The 22,534-nt window shown below is 43.3% G+C and overlaps 1 protein-coding gene across 1 annotated transcript in view; it reads right to left on the bottom strand.

Annotated features, from left to right (window-relative positions):
* SERINC5 (serine incorporator 5) overlaps positions 1-22,534 on the bottom strand; it is a 262,324-nt gene that overhangs the window by 56,490 nt on the left and 183,300 nt on the right. Inside the window, exons 3-4 of the mRNA XM_069223153.1 lie at positions 19,918-20,096; positions 11,823-11,905 (exon numbers count right to left, since the gene is read on the bottom strand). Coding sequence (XP_069079254.1) covers positions 11,823-11,905; positions 19,918-20,096 — 262 coding nt within the window. The remainder of the gene's footprint in view (positions 1-11,822; positions 11,906-19,917; positions 20,097-22,534) is intronic.

Raw genomic sequence — 22,534 nt, 5'->3', positions numbered from 1 at the left:
TAGGGATGTGCCCTCCTCCCCTCAGGGCTTCTAACCCCCCCCGACCTAAACACACCCCTACATTTAGTATTTAGGGGCCCCCAGAACCTGGGAAAACAGATTCCTGCAACCTGAAGACGAAGAAGGACTGCTGACCTGAAAGCCCTGCAGAGAAGACGGAGATACCAAATGCTTTGGCCCCAGCCCTACCGGCCTGTCTCCCCACTTCAAGAAAAACTGCAACAGCGACGCGTCCCCCAGGGTCCAGCGACCTCTGAAGCCTCAGAGGACTACCCTGCATCTAAAAGGACCAAGAACTCCAGAGGACAGCGGCACTGCTCCAAAGAAGATACAACTTTGTAACAAAGAAACCACTTTTAAAAGACTGCACGTTTCCCGCCGGAAGCGTGATACTTTCCACTCTGCACCTTACGCCCCCGGCTCGACCTGCGGAGAAACAACACTACAGGGAGGACTCCCCGGCGACTGCGACCCTGTGAGTAGCCAGAGTTGACCCCCCCCCCCCCATGCCCCCTAGCGACGCCTGCAGAGGGAATCCAGAGGCTCCCCCTGACCGCGACTGCCTGCTTCTAAGAACCCGACGCCTGGTAAAGACACTGCACCCGCAGCCCCCAGGACCTGAAGGATCCGACCTCCAGTGCAGAAGCGACCCCCAGGTGGCCCTCTCCCTAGCCCAGGTGGTGGCTACCCCGAGGAGCCCCCCCTTTGCCTGCTTCGCTGAAGAGACCCCTGGGTCTCCCACTGAACTCTATTACAAACCTGGCGCCTGTTTGCACTCAGCACCCGGCCGCCCCCGTGCCACTGAGGGTGTACTTTCGGTGCTGACTTGTGTCCCCCCCCCGGTGCCCTACAAAACCCCCCTGGTCTGCCCTACGAAGTCACATGTACTTACCTGCTGGCAGACTGGAACCGGGGCACCCCCTTCTCCATTGAAGCCTATGCGTTTTGGGCACCACTTTGACCTCTGCACCTGACCGGCCCTGAGCTGCTGGTGTGGTAACTTTGGGGTTGCCCTGAACCCCCAACGGTGGGCTACCTTGGACCAAACTTTGAACCCTGTAGGTGGTTTACTTACCTGCAAAACTAACAAATACTTACCTCCCCCAGGAACTGTTGAAATTTGCACTGTCTAGTTTTAAAATAGCTTATTGCCATTTTTACCAAAACTGTACATGCTATTTTGCTGATTCAAAGTTCCTATGATACCCGAGTGAAGTACCTTTCATTTAAAGTATTGATTGTAAATCTTGAACCTGTGGTTCTTAAAATAAACTAAGAAAATATATTTTTCTATATAAAAACCTATTGGCCTGGAATTGTCTTTGAGTGTGTGTTCCTCATTTATTGCCTGTGTGTGTACAACAAATGCTTAACACTACCCTCTGATAAGCCTACTGCTCGACCACACTACCACAAAATAGAGCATTAGAATTATCTCTTTTTGCCACTATCTTACCTCTAAGGGGAACCCTTGGACTCTGTGCATGCTATTTCTTACTTTAAAATAGTACATACAGAGCCAACTTCCTACATCATTGTAAAGACATAACAGGACTTTTTTTGCCACATTAATTGGTCAACCCTGTCGCATATTTTGGTCCTTTCTACCACATAATTTCAGTGGCCCTGCATGTAACTAAAGGGCTAGTAGGCCTTCTGGGATGTTTTTTTAAACAAGGCCCTATAAACAAACTTCTCCCAGGTGCAAAACATATTTACTTGGCAGTTGATACAGGCGATATTGCCTGCGGGGCAATGAATGAATAATTGTACGTCAAGAATGCTTGCTTACTGGATCACGGACCCTTTACTGCAGTCTGGGGAGTCAAACAAAACCCCCATGATTTGTCACACGCTTGAGGACAGCCATCTCAACATGATATTAATGATCCTCAGTCAGTCCTGAACTGAATTATTAGTTATAAAATATTGACCATTGTACAGCATAATCAACTGTAAGCTCTTTGGGGGTTGGTTTTATAAATATATGCACACATAGCTCAAGTTTCACAGACTCAAACGTATGAAGTTCATCTAGTCAGGTTTCTGCTTTGTATTTGCAGCTTGCATCACGTTATAAAAATAAAACTACAAGTCCTAGAATGCAAAGCTGAAACAAACTAAATGACCAAATCATGCATCGAACTAGGGAGCTAGAGAACTTTATGAATACTACTCCAAGGGCTGGTTTCCAACTTGTATCACGTTATAAAAATAAAACTACAAGTCCCAGAATGAATATGTGTGCTGCAAAGAACGTGTACTAAGCAGATCAGAGTGCATATAATGTAAAAATGTCAAAGTAACTCTGGAGATTGATGTACTTTCTGGAGAGAGAACGCACTTTTTGTCTAGTGGAAGCCAGGACTCCTAAGGAAGCGCAGAGGGTTAACGTGCCTGCTGCAAAGAACATGTGCTAGGCAAAACACAAAGTGCCTATAGTATAAAAACATCGAAATAACTCTGGCGATTTATGTTCTTTCTGGAGAGAGAACATACTTTTGTCTAGTAAAAGCTTGGAGTCATCATAAGGTAGCGCACAGGGTTAATATGCCTGCTCCAAAGAACATGGACTAAGCAGATCTGAGTGTATATAATGTAAAAACGATACCACCGTTCGAGTTCGAGCTCTGAGCACTGTGAGTGCCATGGCAGCCCAGAGAACATACTTTTGTCTAGTGTAAGCTTGAAGTAATCATAAGGTAGCGCACAGGGTTAATGTGCCAGCTGCAAAGAAAGTTTACTAAACAGATCAGAGTGCATACAATGTAAACAAGTATTTGCAATGCAATGGGTCTCGCATTACATCGAGTTACAGCTATTAGCGTTGTAAACGCCTAATCGGACTTTTCCTGCCACATTAAATTGACAACATTAAAAAAAACGAGAGTGATAGCGCTGTGTAAAACACAGCGCGATCGCGCTGCGGAGTAAGGAGAAAAAGTAGTCCAGAAACCATACGGAAAACAGAGCCTCGTAGGTTTCCTATACTTTACCGGTGCTCTCGAGGAGGGCTGAACACTGGAAAAGGCATGGCGTATGCATGCCTTTCACGAATGAAAACAAGCAGATTTTAAAAGGCAAGCCCACGAACCAATGTAAGCGAACCAATGTAAGTGACTGACGTGGCATGGGCGTGGTTAAAACCCCCTAAAGGGAGATTAGAAGAGGGACAGAGCGTTTTGCGCTTGCCCCTAAAAACCATACCGCCGATCGAGTTTGCACTTTGAGCGCCATGGCAGACACGAAGCGCAGACAAAAGAAAAAAGTAGTTTGCCCACGCTGAAGTATATCGGGAATCGTCCAATTATCCCTGTAATAGGGTCGGTGTCCAAGGCGGTAGCCAACCTGCCCTAAGGCAGGACAAATGTAAAGCATTTAGCAATGACACCAAGTGACTTTTGAAAGGCAAGCCCACGAACTAATGAAAGTGATGGGCGTGAGGTGGGCGTGGTTAAAAGCCCACAATACTTCCACAAGGTCAACGCGCTTGCGTGCTCGACCTAACAATTGGGGTTGGACTACCTCTTTAGGGGGATAATGACACAGGCAGTTCTCGAACCTAGAGGAATTTGCAGGATGGGCATTAGAGATGGTTACCTATACAGCCATACAGCGAGGCTACCAGATGCACAGAAGTCTATTTTACAGATAATCATGTGCCAAGTCTTCACACTATATAGCTGTGTGTATAAAGGGAACTGAGATACAAACCGATTACAGCCTTCTGGAGCTAAACTAATTATGGACAAGGAAAGTCCTAAAGTATTCACTAATCTCTTCAGAAGAGAAGTGTGCCTTTTTTTTTTAACCTGTTTGTGAAAATTAATTTGTCCATTCTGGTAGACTATGCACAGACATAGCATATGGATTAAGCAAACAGTCAACATAACATCATCCTTTCACAGTTACATAAATTTCAATTTAAAAAAAAATTAACACGTAAAAGAAGAGCAGCGAAGAAGTGGGAATGGACAATCTAGTATTTTCAAATCAGACATTCAGCTAATAAGAAAAGTATTATAGTAAACATTAATAATTGAACAAACATCTATTAGTGATTGATGGGTAAAGGTAAACATAATATGTTATACACATGTTTCTTGGCGCTGATCATGTAAGGGCCTAACCAAAAGTAGGGCCTACTCGGTCTACTCAAAAAGCCTGGTCTTCCGTTTTGTGCAGAATTCATGAAGTGAGGAAGAGGCTCTTAAGTGCAGGGGTAGGTCGTTCAGTGCTTTAGGGGCAATGTAGGGGAAGGCCTGACCGCCAGATCTGGTTTTACGTAGGTATTGGATGTATGCAAGTAAGAGCCGGACGAGCGGAGGTGTCTGGAAGGTTTGTGAAAGCAGATGCGACTGTTGAGATATGCTGGGCCCATGTAATGTATTGGCTTACGTGTGGGTGAGGAGTTTGAATTGTGCTCATTTGGTTGTGGGGAACCTGTGGAGCTCCATCAAGTGTAGCGTGTTGAGAGTGCAGCATGGGAGGTTGACAGTGATTTTGGCTGCTGAGTTAGGAGTACACAATTTAGGAAAACATCTTAAATATTTTTTATATCCAACAAATCCCTGCAAATCAGGGAGATGGATCCTCTGATGCAATCATTCAATCTCGCTGAACAGTTCTTTCCCTTGTTCCATCCTAGGATTAGCAGAATTATGAAAGGCATAAAGGATTTAGTTCCAGACAGGTGCTCTTTGCTATCTGCAGTAATTTTTCTCTTGCCCACATGAAGTGAAAGACTTGCATTTGGGCCATTAGTCCACATTGTGGCATCATTTATTAATGTTGGTAAGTAGGGGGTAACTGACTCCTCCAATTCATGTCTATGCACATTTCTTGAATCACAAAAGCCATATCTGTATGTCTACTTCCTGCTTTTGTAGGTTTAGGTCTTGTGTATTCACCCAATAAACAGGCCTCGAGGGAAGCAAGCCTTCCCAATCAAGCAGACACTACAACTGTCACTTCACTTCTCTCAAAAAAAATCTCTAAACTACTAAACATAATCACATCATTTTAAAAAGATGTCCATCACAATGGGTACATCTGGGACAGTGTATGTCAGCTGTTCATTCGATCAAATTCAATTGTTAGGGCAGTGGTTCCCAAATTTTGACTTGTGTGGACCCCCACTTCATCATTACTCGATCGAAGGGACCCCCACTGGATATTATTGGAAACCAGGGACCCCCACCCACAGAGTCAGTGCTGGAAGCCGGGTACCCCGGCCTAAATATTGTTGATGATTTAAAGGGCAGAACAATACACAAAAAACTGAAACAAATTTTCATCAAATACATACACAATAAACACACATTTTAATTAATTTGCAAACAAATATAAATAAATAAAAAAAATATAATAGGAAGTGTGGAGTTTTTATAAATTAAATTCAGGCCACATATCGTCCATACTGTATTCTGTTTGATGCACCTGCACTGCTCCCCTGAATCAACCTGAGGATACTAATTTAATTTTTAGCCTTGAATTTCAAACTCCTTGACATTTACATTGCGTTTTCATATTTTCTAAGCAGTCGGGGACCTCTGAGGAGGTTTCGTGGACCCTCAGGAGTCCCCCTGGACCACAGGTTGGGAACCACTGGTCTAGGGGGCATGCAAGTCATAGGAAGGTAATTCAATGGTGCACATTTACACCTCACATTCTTGGAGGCGTTGTTTCAGAAGCATGCCTTCTTACCATTCTTCCTAGGTTTTGTTGCTCCCAGGCAGCTGGCCAAGCATTCGCTGTGTTGGCGGCCAGGTTCTGGAACTCTTCAGTCGCATATTAGAACTTTTGACCACCTCTTTCTAAGAAGGGAAGCTTTAAAAACCTGCTAATTCGCCAATTAACCTCATCGCTCGTGCCCTTATCCTTTGTCAATTTCCTAAATTCCACAGCACCAGGAAACCTTTTAAGTAAATTTACACTCTATAAGTAGCATTACGAAGGCATTGGAGTTTGAGGTGTGGAAAATATTGCTGAGGACTGGACACATACAGAAGGAGCTATTACCAAGTGTTTCAAATTGAAGTAATTCAAATATTTACGGTTTGCTAACTAGAGAAGGACTTTGGTGCAGGGAGCATGACATCACACTTCCTTATTTACATAGCGAAAGCCTGACCTTTTGGGTGCCAGAGGTTCTGTTGAGAATCCTGGGATGGAAACGTGTTCTAACCCATACGACAGCACTGCCAGGCCTACTAGAGAACCTTGTGCGGACTAGATATGCCAAACCGGTCAGAAAGCTCAGGCGGCTTGTACATCTGAGGTCGTGGAACTCTCCCTTAAATATAGGCATGCCTAACTTTGCATACAGGCAATGTAATCTGGGTGTCGGTGTCATTACTTGGGGAATCCACTTTCAACATCTTACTACATAAGACCCTCGTTCTGCCCGCTTTCGGCACCATGTCTTACTCCACAAGTGCGATTATGTAAATGCACTGTATTCTATCCAACATTCTTGAAGTGAATGTATTTTTAAAAAGCCAATAAAATCACTTATGAAAACGAGCCAATTTCAAATCAACAACAAACACCACATCTTTGGGAAGGGCACGGTTTGATTCCTTGAAGTGCAGGTCGAAGGGCTGCGAGGAGTATGAGCAGCAGTGTCACAAAGATGCATGCGAAACACGTTCCGGCTCCAACAGGACCTACTTGATCCCACCGGGAATCTGAGGATACAGGAATATTAAAAAAAAAAACTAAAAAAAAAAAAATTATGAAAAATAGATGCTACACCCTTGCCAAGATTCAAACTCGTGACATTGTGATCGCCGCCCTAGGACCAGCTAGCGTTCATGTCACAGAGCCACCCTGCTGGGTCTCTTGAAAGACTACAAGGAAAAGAGGGGAGATCCTTAGCATTGTATCTTCGGGTTGTCCCAGCCGGCTCCTGTGACCATTATCCAGTCATCTGTCCTCGATTTGTACCTTAGCTGCAAAAAGGAACTGAACGCGGTTACCCGATAGGAGGCAGTATCTGGAAAGGCAAGTTGCTGTGTATGCCTGGGTAGGCAGCACCAAGGTATTCCAGTCAAAAGGACACAGTAGCTGCTGGCGAAGAAATACAAATCAACAGTGACCACAAAACAGCGCCCTGCCCACCATATGCTGCGAAATATGTGACTGCAGATTGGCGACAGAGTGTGCGCTCGAGGGAACGTGGCCACAATTAAGGCAGGTACGCACTTGCCTTGTTTCTGAACGGTTTTGAGCAACAGCTTCTTTTCTCAGCACTAGGCCGCGCCAACAGCACTCGTTTGATAATTTTCAGGAGGGTTCACTTGCAGGAGAGGACAGGTTCTACCTCATTTAGAGAGACTGCATCATGTGACAAATGGCTAAGATTTGGCCAGGAGGATCCCAGCTTGCAATTCCTATATAATATATGCAATGCATTTAAAACTGGTCTTTAAACTGCTTTGTGAAATACAGAAGTCATTCATGACTCATGAATCGAACCTCTTGTCCATTTCTGGCACAAATGATGTCACTGAATCTGCATTTCCAAGCCCTTAACAGATCCTTTTGTTTAATGAAGCAGTGTTCTCTGTAAGGCAAATGGAGTAGTTGTAAACACCCCTCCTCCCCTGCATCACGTTACAGCTGACTCCAGCATTCGTGGTCACACTGCATCAGAAAATAGGCCCAAATGATGTCCCCTACTGATTACTATGCGATTTCCTTTCTTAGCCATGGCCCAACCCGGTGAATTTAATTCTACGACTCTTCAACAATGAGGCAAGGCCCATGTATTAATCAGCTTAGGCTTCGTTCACATTAGAAACAGCATCCAACCCACCTGCAATCTGCTCCTCACCCGTGACGTCTCAGAAGCCATAACACGTACTCCACGTAGTGCCGCCCAGCAGAGAAGCGCAGGCCTGTACCTGAAATCCTGCTGTGGAACTCAGGGCTCGGTCGCTGATGTGCAGTTTACTGTGCAGCACAATCCAAAAGCCACCCACTGAAGAGAGATCCATAGCTTCAGAGCACTCGAAGGAAGAGAAGCCAGCAAATGTTCTGATCAGGACTCCAGCCCCACAGGGAAGTAGGTAACGCTAATTGACATGCAGCTTTACTCACAAGCGCTATCCCAGTGCCACTTACCAAAGACCAACCTGCCGCCTTGGAGCTGCTCGAGGAAGCAAAAAGTCAGCATGTCCTCCAAACTGAAAGGGAGCCAGACATGGGGTCTGAGGTTCAGGGGCTGGGCAGACGCATTGACTTCCTTGATTCAGGGAAAGACACTATAGGGCATTCAAAGTAAGCTGCAACGGATGGACTGCATAGTAGTTGTCCGTAGAAGTAACACAATATTTAACCACCTATCTCCCGCTTTCCTGGCCTGATGCAGGAGTTTTGCAGGACCTTAATGAAAGTCGATGGGGCAAACTGAAAGCCAAAACTAAAAACCAAGTATTGGTCAAGGCAATCTCAGGCCATAAATCATGCATGTGTTTCTGGAAGACTGATTGATATACATACTATCTGAATATCTAGAGCAAACAAACGGCAAACTGAAGCTGTCGCAAGGATGAAATAAGGTAGCCACTGAAATATGCAGCTTAAAAAGCAAACTTCTGTTTTTAGCAGCAGTATGAAACAACACTGGCCTACAGGAAAGATCAAGGTGCATCAATCTGCATAATTTTCTATCTAGCTGCAGTTTCAAAGCTCAGATTAGAATGAATACCAGAACTCAGGGTGATTAATCAAACAGGTGCGTTTTAAATGTATTCCTAAAGCTTAGCAGATTTCAATCCTCTCTGTGTTTGAGTGGGGAGAAATTCCAGTGGGCAGCACATTAGAAGGTGAAAGTTCTACTTCCCAAGATCAATTTTTGGTTTTAAGGCTTTTGAAGAGGGGAAGTGGGGGACGAGATGAAACATATTTGGCTAATTTCTTTGCAAGAAACTAAGAGGTATTTGAATGAAAAATTCAGTGAATAATACAGACCAACTTAAAATTATATTCTTAAAATGCCACCAATGCAGGCGTTTCAGTTTGATATGCAAATGGTCAAGATTTGTAAGCCAAAGAATCTTCTGGATGCTGCATTTTGAATATACCGAAGTTTCAGATTTGATTTCGTTGGGAGACCCAAGGTCAAGGTCGAGGCCAAGGCCACAGCTCCTTTAAATGTAGTTTTGCCAAACTTTGGCGCAAGATGTTATGATGGAGGGAACTGAATGCTGCTCAAAGATCCAGAAGGATGAGGACACCGAGAGATCGGTCACCTGCTACACGCCTCAGGTCATCATTAATGACTGGGGGTAACCTGAAGCCCATGCCCAAGTTTGGGCGAAAACTTGCTTGGCATTGAAGGGGAAGAGAAAGACTCTCTAAAGAATTTTGCTACAGCGTAGTTACTGCTCTCACCACCACCTTGTATGCTTTCTACCCTGTTCTCCTCACACAGCGGACGCTTTTCCTCTTTGTTCCAAAGCAGATACCCACACTGCCCTGCTTGCCTGTAACATACATTTGCAAGCAAGGTATACAATGGAGAAAGGTTGGGGGCAGTCAGGCTCCTTGCTACCCAGTGTGCCTGGCCGCTGGACAACCAGTGCTTGCAACCTTTCCATACCTGCTTCAAAAATTCAGGTCTTTTGAGGGGTTTCTTTAATGATAATATGCAGGCCTTCGTCTTAAAGTTGTTCAAGTAATATCCTCGAGGTGAATCTAACAGAAAAACAAGCATTTGCAATGCAATGGGTCTTGCATTTGCTCCAGTTAGAGCTACTAGCGTTGTAAACTCCTAACCGGACTTTTCCTGCCACACAAATTGAAAAAAATAAAAAAAATAAAAAAAAAAAATGAGCGCGATCGCGCTATGTAAAATGCAGTGCGATTGCGCTGAAAATCGAAAACACAAAAAAAGAAGATTGCGCTATGTAAAACCCGGCGTGATCGCACTGCATGGAAAATAAAAAGATAAAAGTAGCGCAGAAACCAGGCTGAAAACATCGAGCCTCGTAAGTTTTCAGTAGTTGGCTGGTGTGCTCGAGGAAGGCTAAACACCGGAAAAGGCATGACGTATACATGCCTTTCACTAATGAAAGCAAGCAGATTTTAAAAGGCAAGCCCACAAACCAATAACAGACAGGCATAACATGGGCGTGGTTACAAGCCCCAAGAGAGATTACAACAGGGATGGAGCGCTTGTGCTCTCGACCCTAAAAACTTACAACCTGCCACAGAAAAAAGCTTAATGATATTTGTACACAGCTAGCCGCTGCTGCTGGCCTATTGAGTCACTCAATCATATTGTCCGGTTATTACTTTTGTAAAATTTCTGAATGCTAAGAAAGTACCTCCTTTTACTACAACCAGTGCTTTAAATGGGCCGGTACTCTGTCTGGTACTGAGTACCAGCACTTTTTTATTTTCAGAGGGAGAGTACCTGCACTTCAAGAAAAACATAATACTTTTAATTGAAGTGTACCAGCACTTACCAGAAATAAGCAAGTACTCTGGTACAGGGTACCTGCACTTCTATTTTTCCATTTCAAGCACTGACTACAACTGTGGTGGTGTAAGTGTGCAGAGATGCTTTGGAACCACTTTTTTAAACATTTCAATTACTCATCATGTTTTGCAGCCACAATAGCGTTGGACCCTGTAAGTACATGTATAAGAACTTGTAGAACTCGGATGCCAAACCATCAAACACACCTAGTAAACGAGCATTCTCAAAGCCAATAGGTCTGTCTTGCATTTTGTGTTCTTTATTTTTTAAAGTCGTACAGCAGTGAAAAAAGTAATTGCTTTCGGTGTGAACTACAAGAAAAAGAAACTAAAAAGTTTTACGATTCAGTGCACTTTTGAGATGTAAAATACTTCTCAATCCACTGTAATGTACACACTTCATAGGAGGTGAAATGATGCACCAAACAGCAAGAAGTGAGAGGAAAAATACTCCATTGGGTGCAGCCAGAGCAGATTGTGTGTATATTATAAATACTTTTTAGCAGGATTGGTGACAGACAGCAGCCCTGTCAATCTAGACTTAAAACATGGCATTTTCCAGTATTCTTTATTTCTGAAAAATGCAATTCAAAAAGAAATACACTGGAAAACGGAAGGGGGGTGGGGGGGAATATAAAAGAAAAAAAATCTAAATGATGTACTTTACGTTTCGACTTAATATGGAAAACAGAGGTTTAAAACCTCACATGCAGTATAACTTAAAGAAAAGATCACACTCTGCAAGACGGTCGAGATCTGGTAAAGACATTTTCAGCAGGCGGATCTGACGGGCCCACCCCCTTTCCCTGAACGTTAAAGTATCATTAACGAGTCATTTGATTTGTAGTGAGCGTTTCTTTTAACCACACTATAGGCAGTCACGCCACATAGTGTCATTTCGGTTACCCAGAATAGTTCCCTTGTGAAATTAGTCACAGCATGCTCTCGAAAACCAACTCTACCAGTTCTATAGAAGTCTGTTGTGCTCTCGCTGAGCCCTTCGACTCACGCTAACAAAGCGTCCAGAGAGCTGGAAGCGCGCGCCACGGAGAAGAAAGCCTCCGTTCTTCCCGCATGCCTCATTCGTAGGGCGCACTTTTGTGCCCGTCGTGTGGGCATCCCTTCTCCGGCAAAGAGAACTTCATGCATAATTCAATTACAACAAAAAAAAGGCGAGCTGCGTGTTCGGCATCAAAGAGACCTCCGTGATGCTTGGAAAATAAAATGGCTCTTTCAGATATCAACAGAAATGGACCAACGTGCAGCAGGAGTTACCACTCCGGAGGGAGGACATGAGCGAAGGGAGGAGGACCAAACACGCAGCAAACACTTACCATTTAGGAAAGTGTCTTGATCTGGGATAAAGAAGGCTCCTGAGCACATCGCTGCCAAGATCACAAATTTGACGAACCAGAACCTGAAAGAGACAAAAACATGGGTTTTTGGCAAAAGGCACTCCGCCCACAAATAGGAACATGACAGCTAAACATTTTTTTCTCCAAAATTATTTTGTTCCCAGTAAAATACATCAGCGCATTTGAAGGCGTCCATGTGTTTTCTGAGGCCAGGTAAGAGATGTTAGGTCCTTACATTCGGAGATAAAGTTAGGTGCCTCATGCCCAGGAAGATGATATTAACAAATGCGCAATGTGTTGAAATAAAATTCTAGATTGAGACACTTCAAAATTAGTCTGAAGCAGCACACGAGAACAGAAAAATGAATACCCTTTTTAACATTATTGAGCTCATTGTTATTTACAGTTCTCAAAGATTGCACAACATTAGACAACCAACCGCAAAAAAATATTTTTATTATAAACCTTTCGATACAATTACAGAACTATTATAACCAGTTTAGGGAAAACCCAGATCAAAAGGATATAAGAACAGACCTAACAATATACATTATTCATTTCAAAGACGCATAAAGAGGCAGCTTGTTCCACAAAGACTAGGGAGGAATCATATCTGTTCATTATTTCACAGTGACTACGGAAAACAAATACATGCTGGCAATCTTACTTCCAACCAACATTAGTATCAACCTTATTAAGGACAGGTTAAAAAAATAAAAATAAAACAACAACAATGAATGAGTGCGTTGAAAAAGTAAATCCCCGAGTGATCACCCTTTGTAGATACTAAAGAGGTTATTAACATGGGAGCGCTGACAGCGCACCCTGCATCAACTGGTCCGTAAATGCTGCGCTGCAGGTTCAATCTAGCATGGCGTATGTTACGCAGGTAGCGTGTTACCAGGTGGTGAGACGTTCTGGAGATAGACGGGAAAGTGTTTTCTGTTCAGGCTCGCCTTGGCACACACTTCCTGATTCCCAGCTTTACCAGGCATCGGAGTAACGACTGCCCTTCTGCGTCCTCCCTGGCCCGGATTAATTCATTTACTGTAACTGTGCTTGAATCATCCTGCATGCATTCTCAACTACTGCTCTGAAAAAGCATTGTCGAATGTTACCTCTCAATCTGCTGCTGTTTAGACTCACACTTTGACCTCTAGCACTAGGAGTACTACATTTTCCATTGTTTATGTACTCTTTATGAGCTTACAGCTCTTTAGCATATTCCATCTTTCCCCAGTGTACTTAGAGTATATGAGCAAAATTCTTAGAAACTGTGACATCTATGTACCATTTTTGGATCTTGCTGCAGACTGTTTTAGACCTCTTTAGAAGGCAGTGTTGGAATCAAAAGTGGGCTTTGAGCCTTCCCTTTGCTCATGATTGGACAACTTTCTTGTATCAATTCCCTTTCAATTGCTTTCCTCTCTATTCTTGTGTTTGTCTTGCTCCTGGAGCACATATGCTTTACTGCACATATGCATTTTTGCCTAGTTGGGTCGATCCTTCCACTGCTGGCATCATGGAACTATTTTTTCTTTCTATTTTTAGGTTGAGTTTAACAGAGCGCAAACGCTACTCTTTGGCCTGTTGTAATCTGCTGTGTGCTTTAACCACACTCATCACTTCCATTAGTTCCTGGGCCTGCCTTTCAAAATTCCCTTGATTTCGTAGGTAAATGCTTTACGTTTGTCCAGCCTTGATTCTGCTTTGTTACACCTTGCAGACTGACCCGGTTATATGGATAATTGCACCATCGGCCAGATACCTTAGTGTGGCAAACTGTTTTTTCTTTTGCCTCGCTGCTTTACACTGCATGGCTGTATGTTGTTTCTTCCACTTACTTGTTTGAGGCATGCCGCTGTTTCTTTGTGGTGTCTGTATACAAAGGCTGCAAGCTGGAGGGTTTTTTAAAATGCAATACATTTTTTTTTTTAAGATTCATATAGCGAGAACTCCATCAGAGGAGCGCTTTACAGGACTATGTCAAGTTTCATATAGTGCGACCTCAATCAGAGAAGCGCTTTACAAGTTTAGCAGTTGAAAAATATACAAACTGGAGCAATTACAACTAAAATAAACACAAATCCTCAAAGTGGCTCTTCCGACCCAGCAGGAGAGCAGATACTACAATATTCACTGAACTTGGGAAACTCGCTCCATAATGCTTTGCAGGGCATTTCTTTTTCAAAATGTTTTGCCCATAACACAGCCTGTGGTGGTCGTACGGCAACCACCAAACCTTTCAGCACAACACACTTTTTTCTATCTAGGTCATCTCTGGGTCCTCGCCCTAGGATAAGGGTGGGGGATGTAGGGGGGGGGGGGGGGGCAGAATAGTAACCTATCCCACCATTCAGTGTGTTTTTAAGCTCTCTCATGGGTGGAACATTTGTTTTACAGCTGAGAGAAGTTTTTGTTTTAAGGGCCTTGATTGTAATAGTACTGCAGTAGGCCTGCTAGGCCTGAAAATGTGTAAGGCCCTATGCCCTCTAGTGGCTACATATATGGTTACACTGCATTACATTCTGTTTTTATGTTGTTAGCCCTCTAGGGGCTGACTATATGGTTACATGACCATGTTTCTTCCAAATAGTATTTTTATTATGATGTCCTCTAGGGGCTGTTCTGAGCATTACAATCAAGATACTACTACTTACTTCTCTCATCACAGAATTCCTCTCTCCAATATTCACTGCCTTTTTGCATTCTGCAAAGAGATCCTCCTCCTTGGCTGGTATGAAGTCTGGGTTGTTTACAAATGAGGTTGCGGGGAGGGAATTTAAGTCAGCACTCTCCTGCTATACAGGCCGACCCACACAGTTAGGATGGACTTAGTACATGGGGAGGCATTAAGTCCCAAGCTTCAGTGTTTTTGTGAAGCCGTGGAATCTTCCAGTCCTGTATGTCTGCAAAATTTTGATCTGTCAAGCACCATTATTTTTCGGTCTCTGGCTTGCCCCATTCCACCAGAAGCCAAAGCTAAGGTGCTTGATAACCTCTCGTGATGTTCAATACACCTAGCCCACATTATTTTGGTGAAAGGTACATTTGCTGTTCAGGGTTTCTTTCCAGCACATATAAAATCAATAATGGCCCTCTGGAGGTGTCACAGCAGGTTTGAAGGATCAGAGAGGAATAATCTGGAAAAATACAATAGTCTAGGAATGAATACTGTCTTAATCACAGCAGTGCAACCCAGCCCCCTTTATGCCATGTCTGCGACTCGTTCAAGGTCTCAGCCAACACTGGTATATATTTGGAATGAGCAGCTATGTTGGCATGATTCATATACCTCAATAGGTGAGAATATAGCTCTGGAACAATGCCTGTAACTAATTTTGTTGTGCATGGATTTGATCACCATGGAAGTTCTGCAGATTCACTTTAAACCCAGACATTATGTCATTAGCCTTAAATTTGTCCTACACCGGAGGTAGCAAGCTCAATGGGCTTGATATTAATAATAATATATCATCGGTCTACATTGTGATTTTAATCTGATCTTCCTATTAATGTCTCCATTCCTGGTTATCCTGTTCACGAGGGGTGTCAGAGCAAAGAGCAGTTACAAAAAGGGGTACTCCCAACTGGTCCCTCTGTATCAGAAGACTGGTGAATTAACAGCAATGACTCAGACAATTGCATTCAGGTTAGAATATCCAGCCACATTCTATCTCTGGACTGTGCACCAAGCCCAAATTCCTCTAGGACGCAATCAAGGAACCACCAGCTCAATTGGTTTAATGCCTTTTCAACATCTAAAACTCATACTGTAGTTAGTGTGGTGCACATTTGTGACTATAAACCATACTTTCTTGGGGCTGTCATCCCCATTGCTCCACTGTATGCCCCAGATTGTTTTGAGTCCATTAACCTCAGAATTAAGGGGTTCAGTCTGACTATCAGAATGCTTGCATACAGCTTTTCATGCATGCTCAGCAAGTCTGTTGGCCTATACAAACCACAAAGAGTGACTCTTCCCTGACGGATGACAGTTATTGACTTTTGCGTAGATAAGATGATCCAGGCTGAACATGGGTATGAGTTATATAACCTTGTTAGGATGGGTGGTAGTGCCTTGCAAAACATTGTAAAATTGAATGGCGAACGCACCTGGGCACAGTGCTTTACTCACCTTTAGTCTCCTTATTCCTACAAGGGACCTCAATCTCGATTGGTCTGTCCAGGTCAATGGCCTCTTATGGTGAAACTTTGGGGAGTTTTGTCATTCCTAGATATTCATCAATGTGCTTATATGGAAATTTATGGGCTGAACAGAAGTATTTATAAAAGTTGGCATTCTTTCGGTGTCCTTTCATCACAAGCCTGCCTATGACCACTGAACCTCCTGCACTCTATGCCGCATAAGCTTAGTCCCAAGCTTGGAGGCCAGGAATTTCTGGAACCAATCTCCTTGATAATAAAATTTTTGCTGCAACTTTAATTGGGAGTCTGCCGTTTGATCACGGTCTAGTGTTCTAAGTTGGCCCTTTAATGCTAGTACACGTCTCGAAACGTTCAGAGTTCTTTTGACTGAACTCCATTAAGTTCCTTAAGTGGAGGCTTCAAGTTCAGACGTGCCTCCATACCAACCTTCTTCCCTGTGGCAGAGGCAGCTACTATCTGCCCTTGCAGAACTGCCATCAGTTGATTCCAAAGTGTTGTTCTCAATCAGAAAGGCTTTTAACCCCTCTTCCAGTTCCCCATACATCTCTTAAGGGGCTGCATCCAGTCTCCGCCTTAGCCCTGTGAATGTGCCCCTTGGCGAAGCGATAGTCACATACATGTAGGACTGACCTAATAATGCTATGTACCCTATTGTGCATTCCTCTAGTATCAAGAAACGTGGTGCTAGTGTCTCTGCACATCAATCAAGCCAATCTCAACCAGCCATGTCCTCTACTCTTTCGTGAGTGCCCTTGCATATGCAGTCAGTATGATCTGATGCATATTCTGTCTTTTTTAAGTGCATCTCAGGAGAGTAGACTCCCATCTTTAGTCTTGCGTCTCTAGAACACTGAGAACCGTGGTTCTCTTAGCTAATCTAAGAAATTAAAACACTACTTCCTTAAGTTATCATCATAGATTCCATCTTGATAACCCTCGTTGCTGTAATTCCTGTCCACCCACCCCCCCTTCCCCTCACTGAATTGTCCCAGGCCAACACATCTCATCTCACCTTTTGCCGGTTTAATCACAAGTGCCTCCTTTGATCCTTGCATCCCTTCACCATCACATCACGTTGCCCTCAGATGTCACATTACCACTGTTTTTGCAGCGTCTGCAGATGGGGGCCTCATCGTCTGCCACACAGGTCGACCTAATGCCAACGGGACAGCATTCTAATCTTCCCCAGACTTTGTGGTCTCCTCTCTACCTATGCCCAGTTGTTTATTCACCCCGGTTAATTATCTCAATCTCTCACTGCCAATGAAAGATGAGGCAAAACGGAATTGTGCGTGGTGGTACAAAAGTCTCTTGAGCACTTGAGTGAGGGGGGGCCACACCAGGCCTTTGAATCGTTGAATCTTACATCCTTTAAAGAGTTATGGCCATTTTGCTTGTGCTGCTGCCGCCACCAGCTTCTCTTGGTCTTTAAAAAAAAAAAAAAAAAAAAAAAAAAAAAAAAAACATATATTAGGATATCTGGACAGACTTCTGGACTGGGTCCTCTGTCCTCAATATGATGCGTTCTGTCCTGGCAGAAGGGGCTTTCTCATGGCCAGCCCCCAACTCTAAAAAAGCAATAGTCACCTTTTAGTCCCTTCGTCAGCTACCTTATACAAATGTTGCACCAGGACTGATGTTCAATGTACTCCACTTTTAGTTGCAGTTAGATGTTCTGATCTTGTAGATCTTAGGTGACAATCGCCCACATCTGGCGGTGTTCCTCTGAATGGTTGTCTACTATTCTGTCCAGGTCGTCCACTCTGGCGCCAAACAAGCACCCAGTCTTCATTATCCCAGGCTATTCTGCCACTTCTTCCATAGTCCACCATCACATCCAGGCCTTCCCTAATGGATTCTATTTCTACTGGGGTGCTCTCTAGACATTAGACACAGGGGACTCAGCAGGGGGGCAGTATTACATGTTTACTGTATGTCCCTGCAAGCTGCACCTCCTTGTGGCAAGCAACCTCAAAGTATGAAAAATATCAATCCAAGTTGGTCTGCACTGCTAGTGACTTTGCCAATGCTTGTGCCGCATTGTCAAAACTAACAGCAGCAAACAAGCACTTGCAAAGCAAGAAAGACTGGCTGTGCCAAAGCTGGTTGTACTCCAGTCTCTGGTTTGCTTGCCCATCTTGAATTGCACATAATACTCTAATTCAGTGTACAGTGGTAACCCCTCCTATATGCTACAACAACTCATGAAGACGTGGTCACATTGTTTAGCCTCATAAGGTGGTCAACACATTAAAACACAACTGCTTGTCCCATATGTTGCTTTCTATCCATGTAAACTGTTTGTTCCCCAAATGCACTTAGTAGCCTTTTACTACTTGTACCTTTACTTTGTTACTTCTGGCCGCTCCTGCCTTTACTGAAACAAGCAAAGATCTGTTATGCCGTCACTTAAACGACTGAGTCATTCTCTCTTCTGTTTGCGAGTTTACTCTCCTTTCACTTATAGAGCTGTCCTCGCACTCACTGTTGACATTTCTTGCTTATTCAAAATGCTGCTCTTTGCCTTTTAGCATTATTAAACATCCTGCAAGCACTAAATACGAGGAAGGGAATTTGAATAACTAAGGAGGGACAGACCAACTTATAAACGAGGAGCAGAAGCAAGCGAAAATATGTTCTACAATAAAGCAGAGCTGGGCGAGTAGGTGTTTGTAATGGGGGTCTGCGATCAGCACGTGACTCCTAACATCAACAAATAAATCAAAAATTGTAAGAAAATCAGTGCAAAACCTGTTTAAGCGTTCCTGGTCTACTGGAACCAATGATGGTGTAGCTCTCATGACTGCAATGTGTCCACCACTATGCCCAATAAGAACTGAACGTCACTGTTGACTACTAATATTTGTTGCGCATAGACTGCTCTGCAATTCTAGGTTTGTCGAGTTGAACAATGTTCTTGGTACGTAAATGGCGCTTACATTGAAAATACACAAAGAAACCTATTCCAAACACCATAATAAAAAAAAAACCAATCAACTGGAGAGAAGAAAAATGTATGTTATTCTTCAGAATGCTACACTCTGCAATATCCAAATATTTGCTAATTGACGCAAGGCTTTGTGTGACCCCCGTGAGGCCCATACCCATGCCCTGAGAAACCTCGCTGGTGCACTTTGAGGCTTTGCTTATTTCACGGACTCCAGTTCAATTAAGTATTTCAGCATACTGTGTGTTTTGGCTCAACGCTCTTTCAACATCGTTCATGCGTACAAGCTGCCAACGCCTTCATTATCTCTTACAAGGCAAATTCCTGCACCCACCCCTCGTGCAGACCACTTCACTCCCCCGACAGCTGTCTGTGCAAACTCTGCCCCTAGATTCTTGCAGCCCATCCAAGTCCCTTAAACTCTAAATCAAGGAGTACAAAGGACTGGGTCAGTCACGGACAAAGGGTCTAGAACAGAGACGTGACCGCCACTGACAATAGGTCTGTAACACAAATGCGAGCTGTGAGAAGTGATGGCTGGGAAGGCACCATACAGGAGGAGTGATGGGGAGGTGTCCAGAAATAATGGACTGCATGAAATGCACAAGTGATGGCTGGTTACACCACGAGGGGCAGCCCCTTCCAAACCTATTCTGGCACTCAGTTTGTCATCATAGAGATCCAACTCGGGAAGTACCGACAATCACATCGGTGTGAAGTCGGACCACGAGAACAGCCAGATAGAAATTATTGCTTTTAAAGATCTACAAGTGTAATAGATAATGGCGTCATTTAACTGAAAAAACACCGTAGGAGGGTCAAACAATTTTATAATCTATCTATCTAAATAGAGGTCATAACATGCCAGTAACAGCTTCAGCTAAAGAATGTCCCAAGTTGTCGTAGGAAGAGGAAGCATAGCTGGCTTGCTACAGGACAGCATAGGCTCCAACTTACCCATTGTGGATATAGGCTCTACAGTTCTTGCTATTTTCAATCCTGATGGTGAGAAGGCAGAAGATGAAGAAGAAGCAGGCCATACCGAAGCAGACTCTGTAGACGGCAGAATATCCAACCAGCTTGTCACACGCCTCCCCGGCCTGGATACCCACGCAAATGTCTTTGAAGTAAGGGATCTGGACATAAAAAAACAACAAAAGAACCTGGTTGAAAGCAACAGCAAGTGCTATGGTTCCAGACACAATGTTCAGCAGCACACACACTGCAAGCGCTACAGTTCCAGTCACAATGTTCTGCAGCAGAAACATTGCAAGTACCATGGTTCTGGTCCCAACCTATGACAGCGGAAACACAAGACTACACAAAAGGTAACTTTCTACAGAATGGCAGGGGAAGAAACCAGGTTCTGCAATTGTAGTTACCGCAGCACAAAAAGACTATTTTCATTTATCACAATATATTATTTGATAAACTGAATAACATTAATCAGATTTACAGTAATGCTTGTTATTTACAGAGCTCATAAACGACAAGCCTTATTATGTGTCATTAAGGACTGCCTACAATCCCTGTATAAGTCTGTCTTTCATTTCCTTAGTACATTGATCTGTGATGTCTCAAGTCACCTGTAAGAAGAATATAACAAAGCTGCTCAGCTGTAACAACTAATTATGGTTGAGTTGTGACATGGCAATGCTTTTTGCAAGAATCAACACGCAGGGTAAACAGAAAATCAAAGACCATAATTTATCCCAGATATTAAAACAAATATTATTACCAGTACTCCCTGATGTCTTTCAACAGACAAAGATTCTGCTAAATGTTTGGGGTGGTTAATATTTTAAGACAAAAAAAAGGTGGAATGTGCCTGCGAATGAATACGCACCAAATGAAAGCGGGCTCAAAGTTTAGAAAATAGTTCGCTTCCAAACAGATGTGAGGTGGCGGGAGGAAGCAGGAGATGAACTGTCTCTTAAAAACATCTGTGTCGCACTTTAGGCAAACACATAAATAAGTGCAAATGAGCTGTGATTTCCAAACCAAACTGATTCTCAAAATGGAGACAGAGGTGGATTATGACATTACCGCTATGCTCTAATTATCATCGGTCTCAGGGAGAGAAGAGTGACAAATGAGCAGAGAACACCACCAGCACACAAGATTTCTTTTATTAGACAGTGGATCTGTTGTCAGTCTTTAAAAAAAAAAAAAAAAAAAAATCAACCAATTTTAAGTTTTGAATAAAACAGAAAATGTACAGTGCAAATTCTGTAAACATCGAGAGCAAATTTTGAGGAGTGAGACCTGTGACAATTTGAGATAAATAATATCCATATACGTGTCTCGCGTAACATATATCCAGAAGGTGCAGAACACTTAATCGTATCATTATGTGTAAGGATGATCATGAGAGGTAACATTGAGCCGGTATCTCTTCGAAATATATTCAAATTGCAATGCAATTGGTCTCTCATTTGCTTGAGTTAGCGCTATTGGTATTGTAAATGCATAACTGGACTTTTCTTGCCACATGAATTGGTCAACCCTGCCGCATAATTTGGTTCTCTGTCACATAATTCCAGTGGCCCTGCATATAACTAAATGACTTCCATTTACCTTCTTCTAGCTGCAGCAAAAAAAGAAAATATTGCTATTTAATTTATTTATATTTTGAGCCCCCCCCCCCCCCAACCTAGTGTGGGCACCCAGAGATGACTTACACAGAAAGATCACGTCATGCTGACCGCTTTGATGGTGGTCCCATTGTCCTAGGAGCACCACGCAGTGAGTTACGGGCAAAAATGTTTTGTAAAAAGGAATGCTCTGGAAAGACTTATGGGGCGAGTTTCGGAATGCAGTGAATATTGCAGTACTGGCTCTCCCGCTGTGCCGCGAAAGCTGTGTTAAGGATTTCTGGGGAGTTTTTCTGTTTAGAATGCACTAGTTTATTTTTCAACTGCTAAACTTGTATGTAAAGTGGTACTCATGTAAATCGCTCCTCCGACCGAGTTCTCGCTATATGGAACTTCCAAAAAATAATAAATTAATAAATAAAAAAAAGAACCCTCTCCCCCCTCTCCAGCATGCAGCTTTTGGGCACAGACACACAAAAACAGCAGAATGCTTAAAAACAAGAAAGGGGAAGAAACAACATAGGGACATGGAGCATGAAGCGAGCAGACAGAGGAAACAAGTAGTGCGCCACACTTAGGTATATGGCTGATCATGCAATCATCCATGTAACAGCGTCAGTCTCCGAGGCGGTAAAGCAGTGTCGAGGCGGGACAAACGTAAAGCATTTACCTACAAAATCAATGGAATTTTGAAAGGAAGACCAAGGAACAAATTAAAATGATGGCAATGGAATTGTATGGTGGTTAAGCGAATAATTCAGGAAATATTCATGTGTCATTGTAGTCCTTATAAATCTGGGCAGAAATGTATGCAAACTCAGGAAGCGCGGGGTCAGGGCAGACGCACCAATCCACTGTATATGGGGCCGGAGACGTCAAAGAGGAAAGTAGGGGGGGGGGGGCGATCCTGTGTGGGGGTGAATATGTCACAGCACAGGTGGAAAATGATTATTAGAGAATGTGTATAGTTCCACAAAGAA

Source organism: Pleurodeles waltl, chromosome 1_1 (assembly GCF_031143425.1).
Source record: "Pleurodeles waltl isolate 20211129_DDA chromosome 1_1, aPleWal1.hap1.20221129, whole genome shotgun sequence".
NCBI classification, from domain to species: domain Eukaryota; kingdom Metazoa; phylum Chordata; class Amphibia; order Caudata; family Salamandridae; genus Pleurodeles; species Pleurodeles waltl.
The sequence above is the reverse complement of the archived record's forward strand: the minus strand, read 5'-3'. Positions and strand labels throughout refer to the sequence as shown.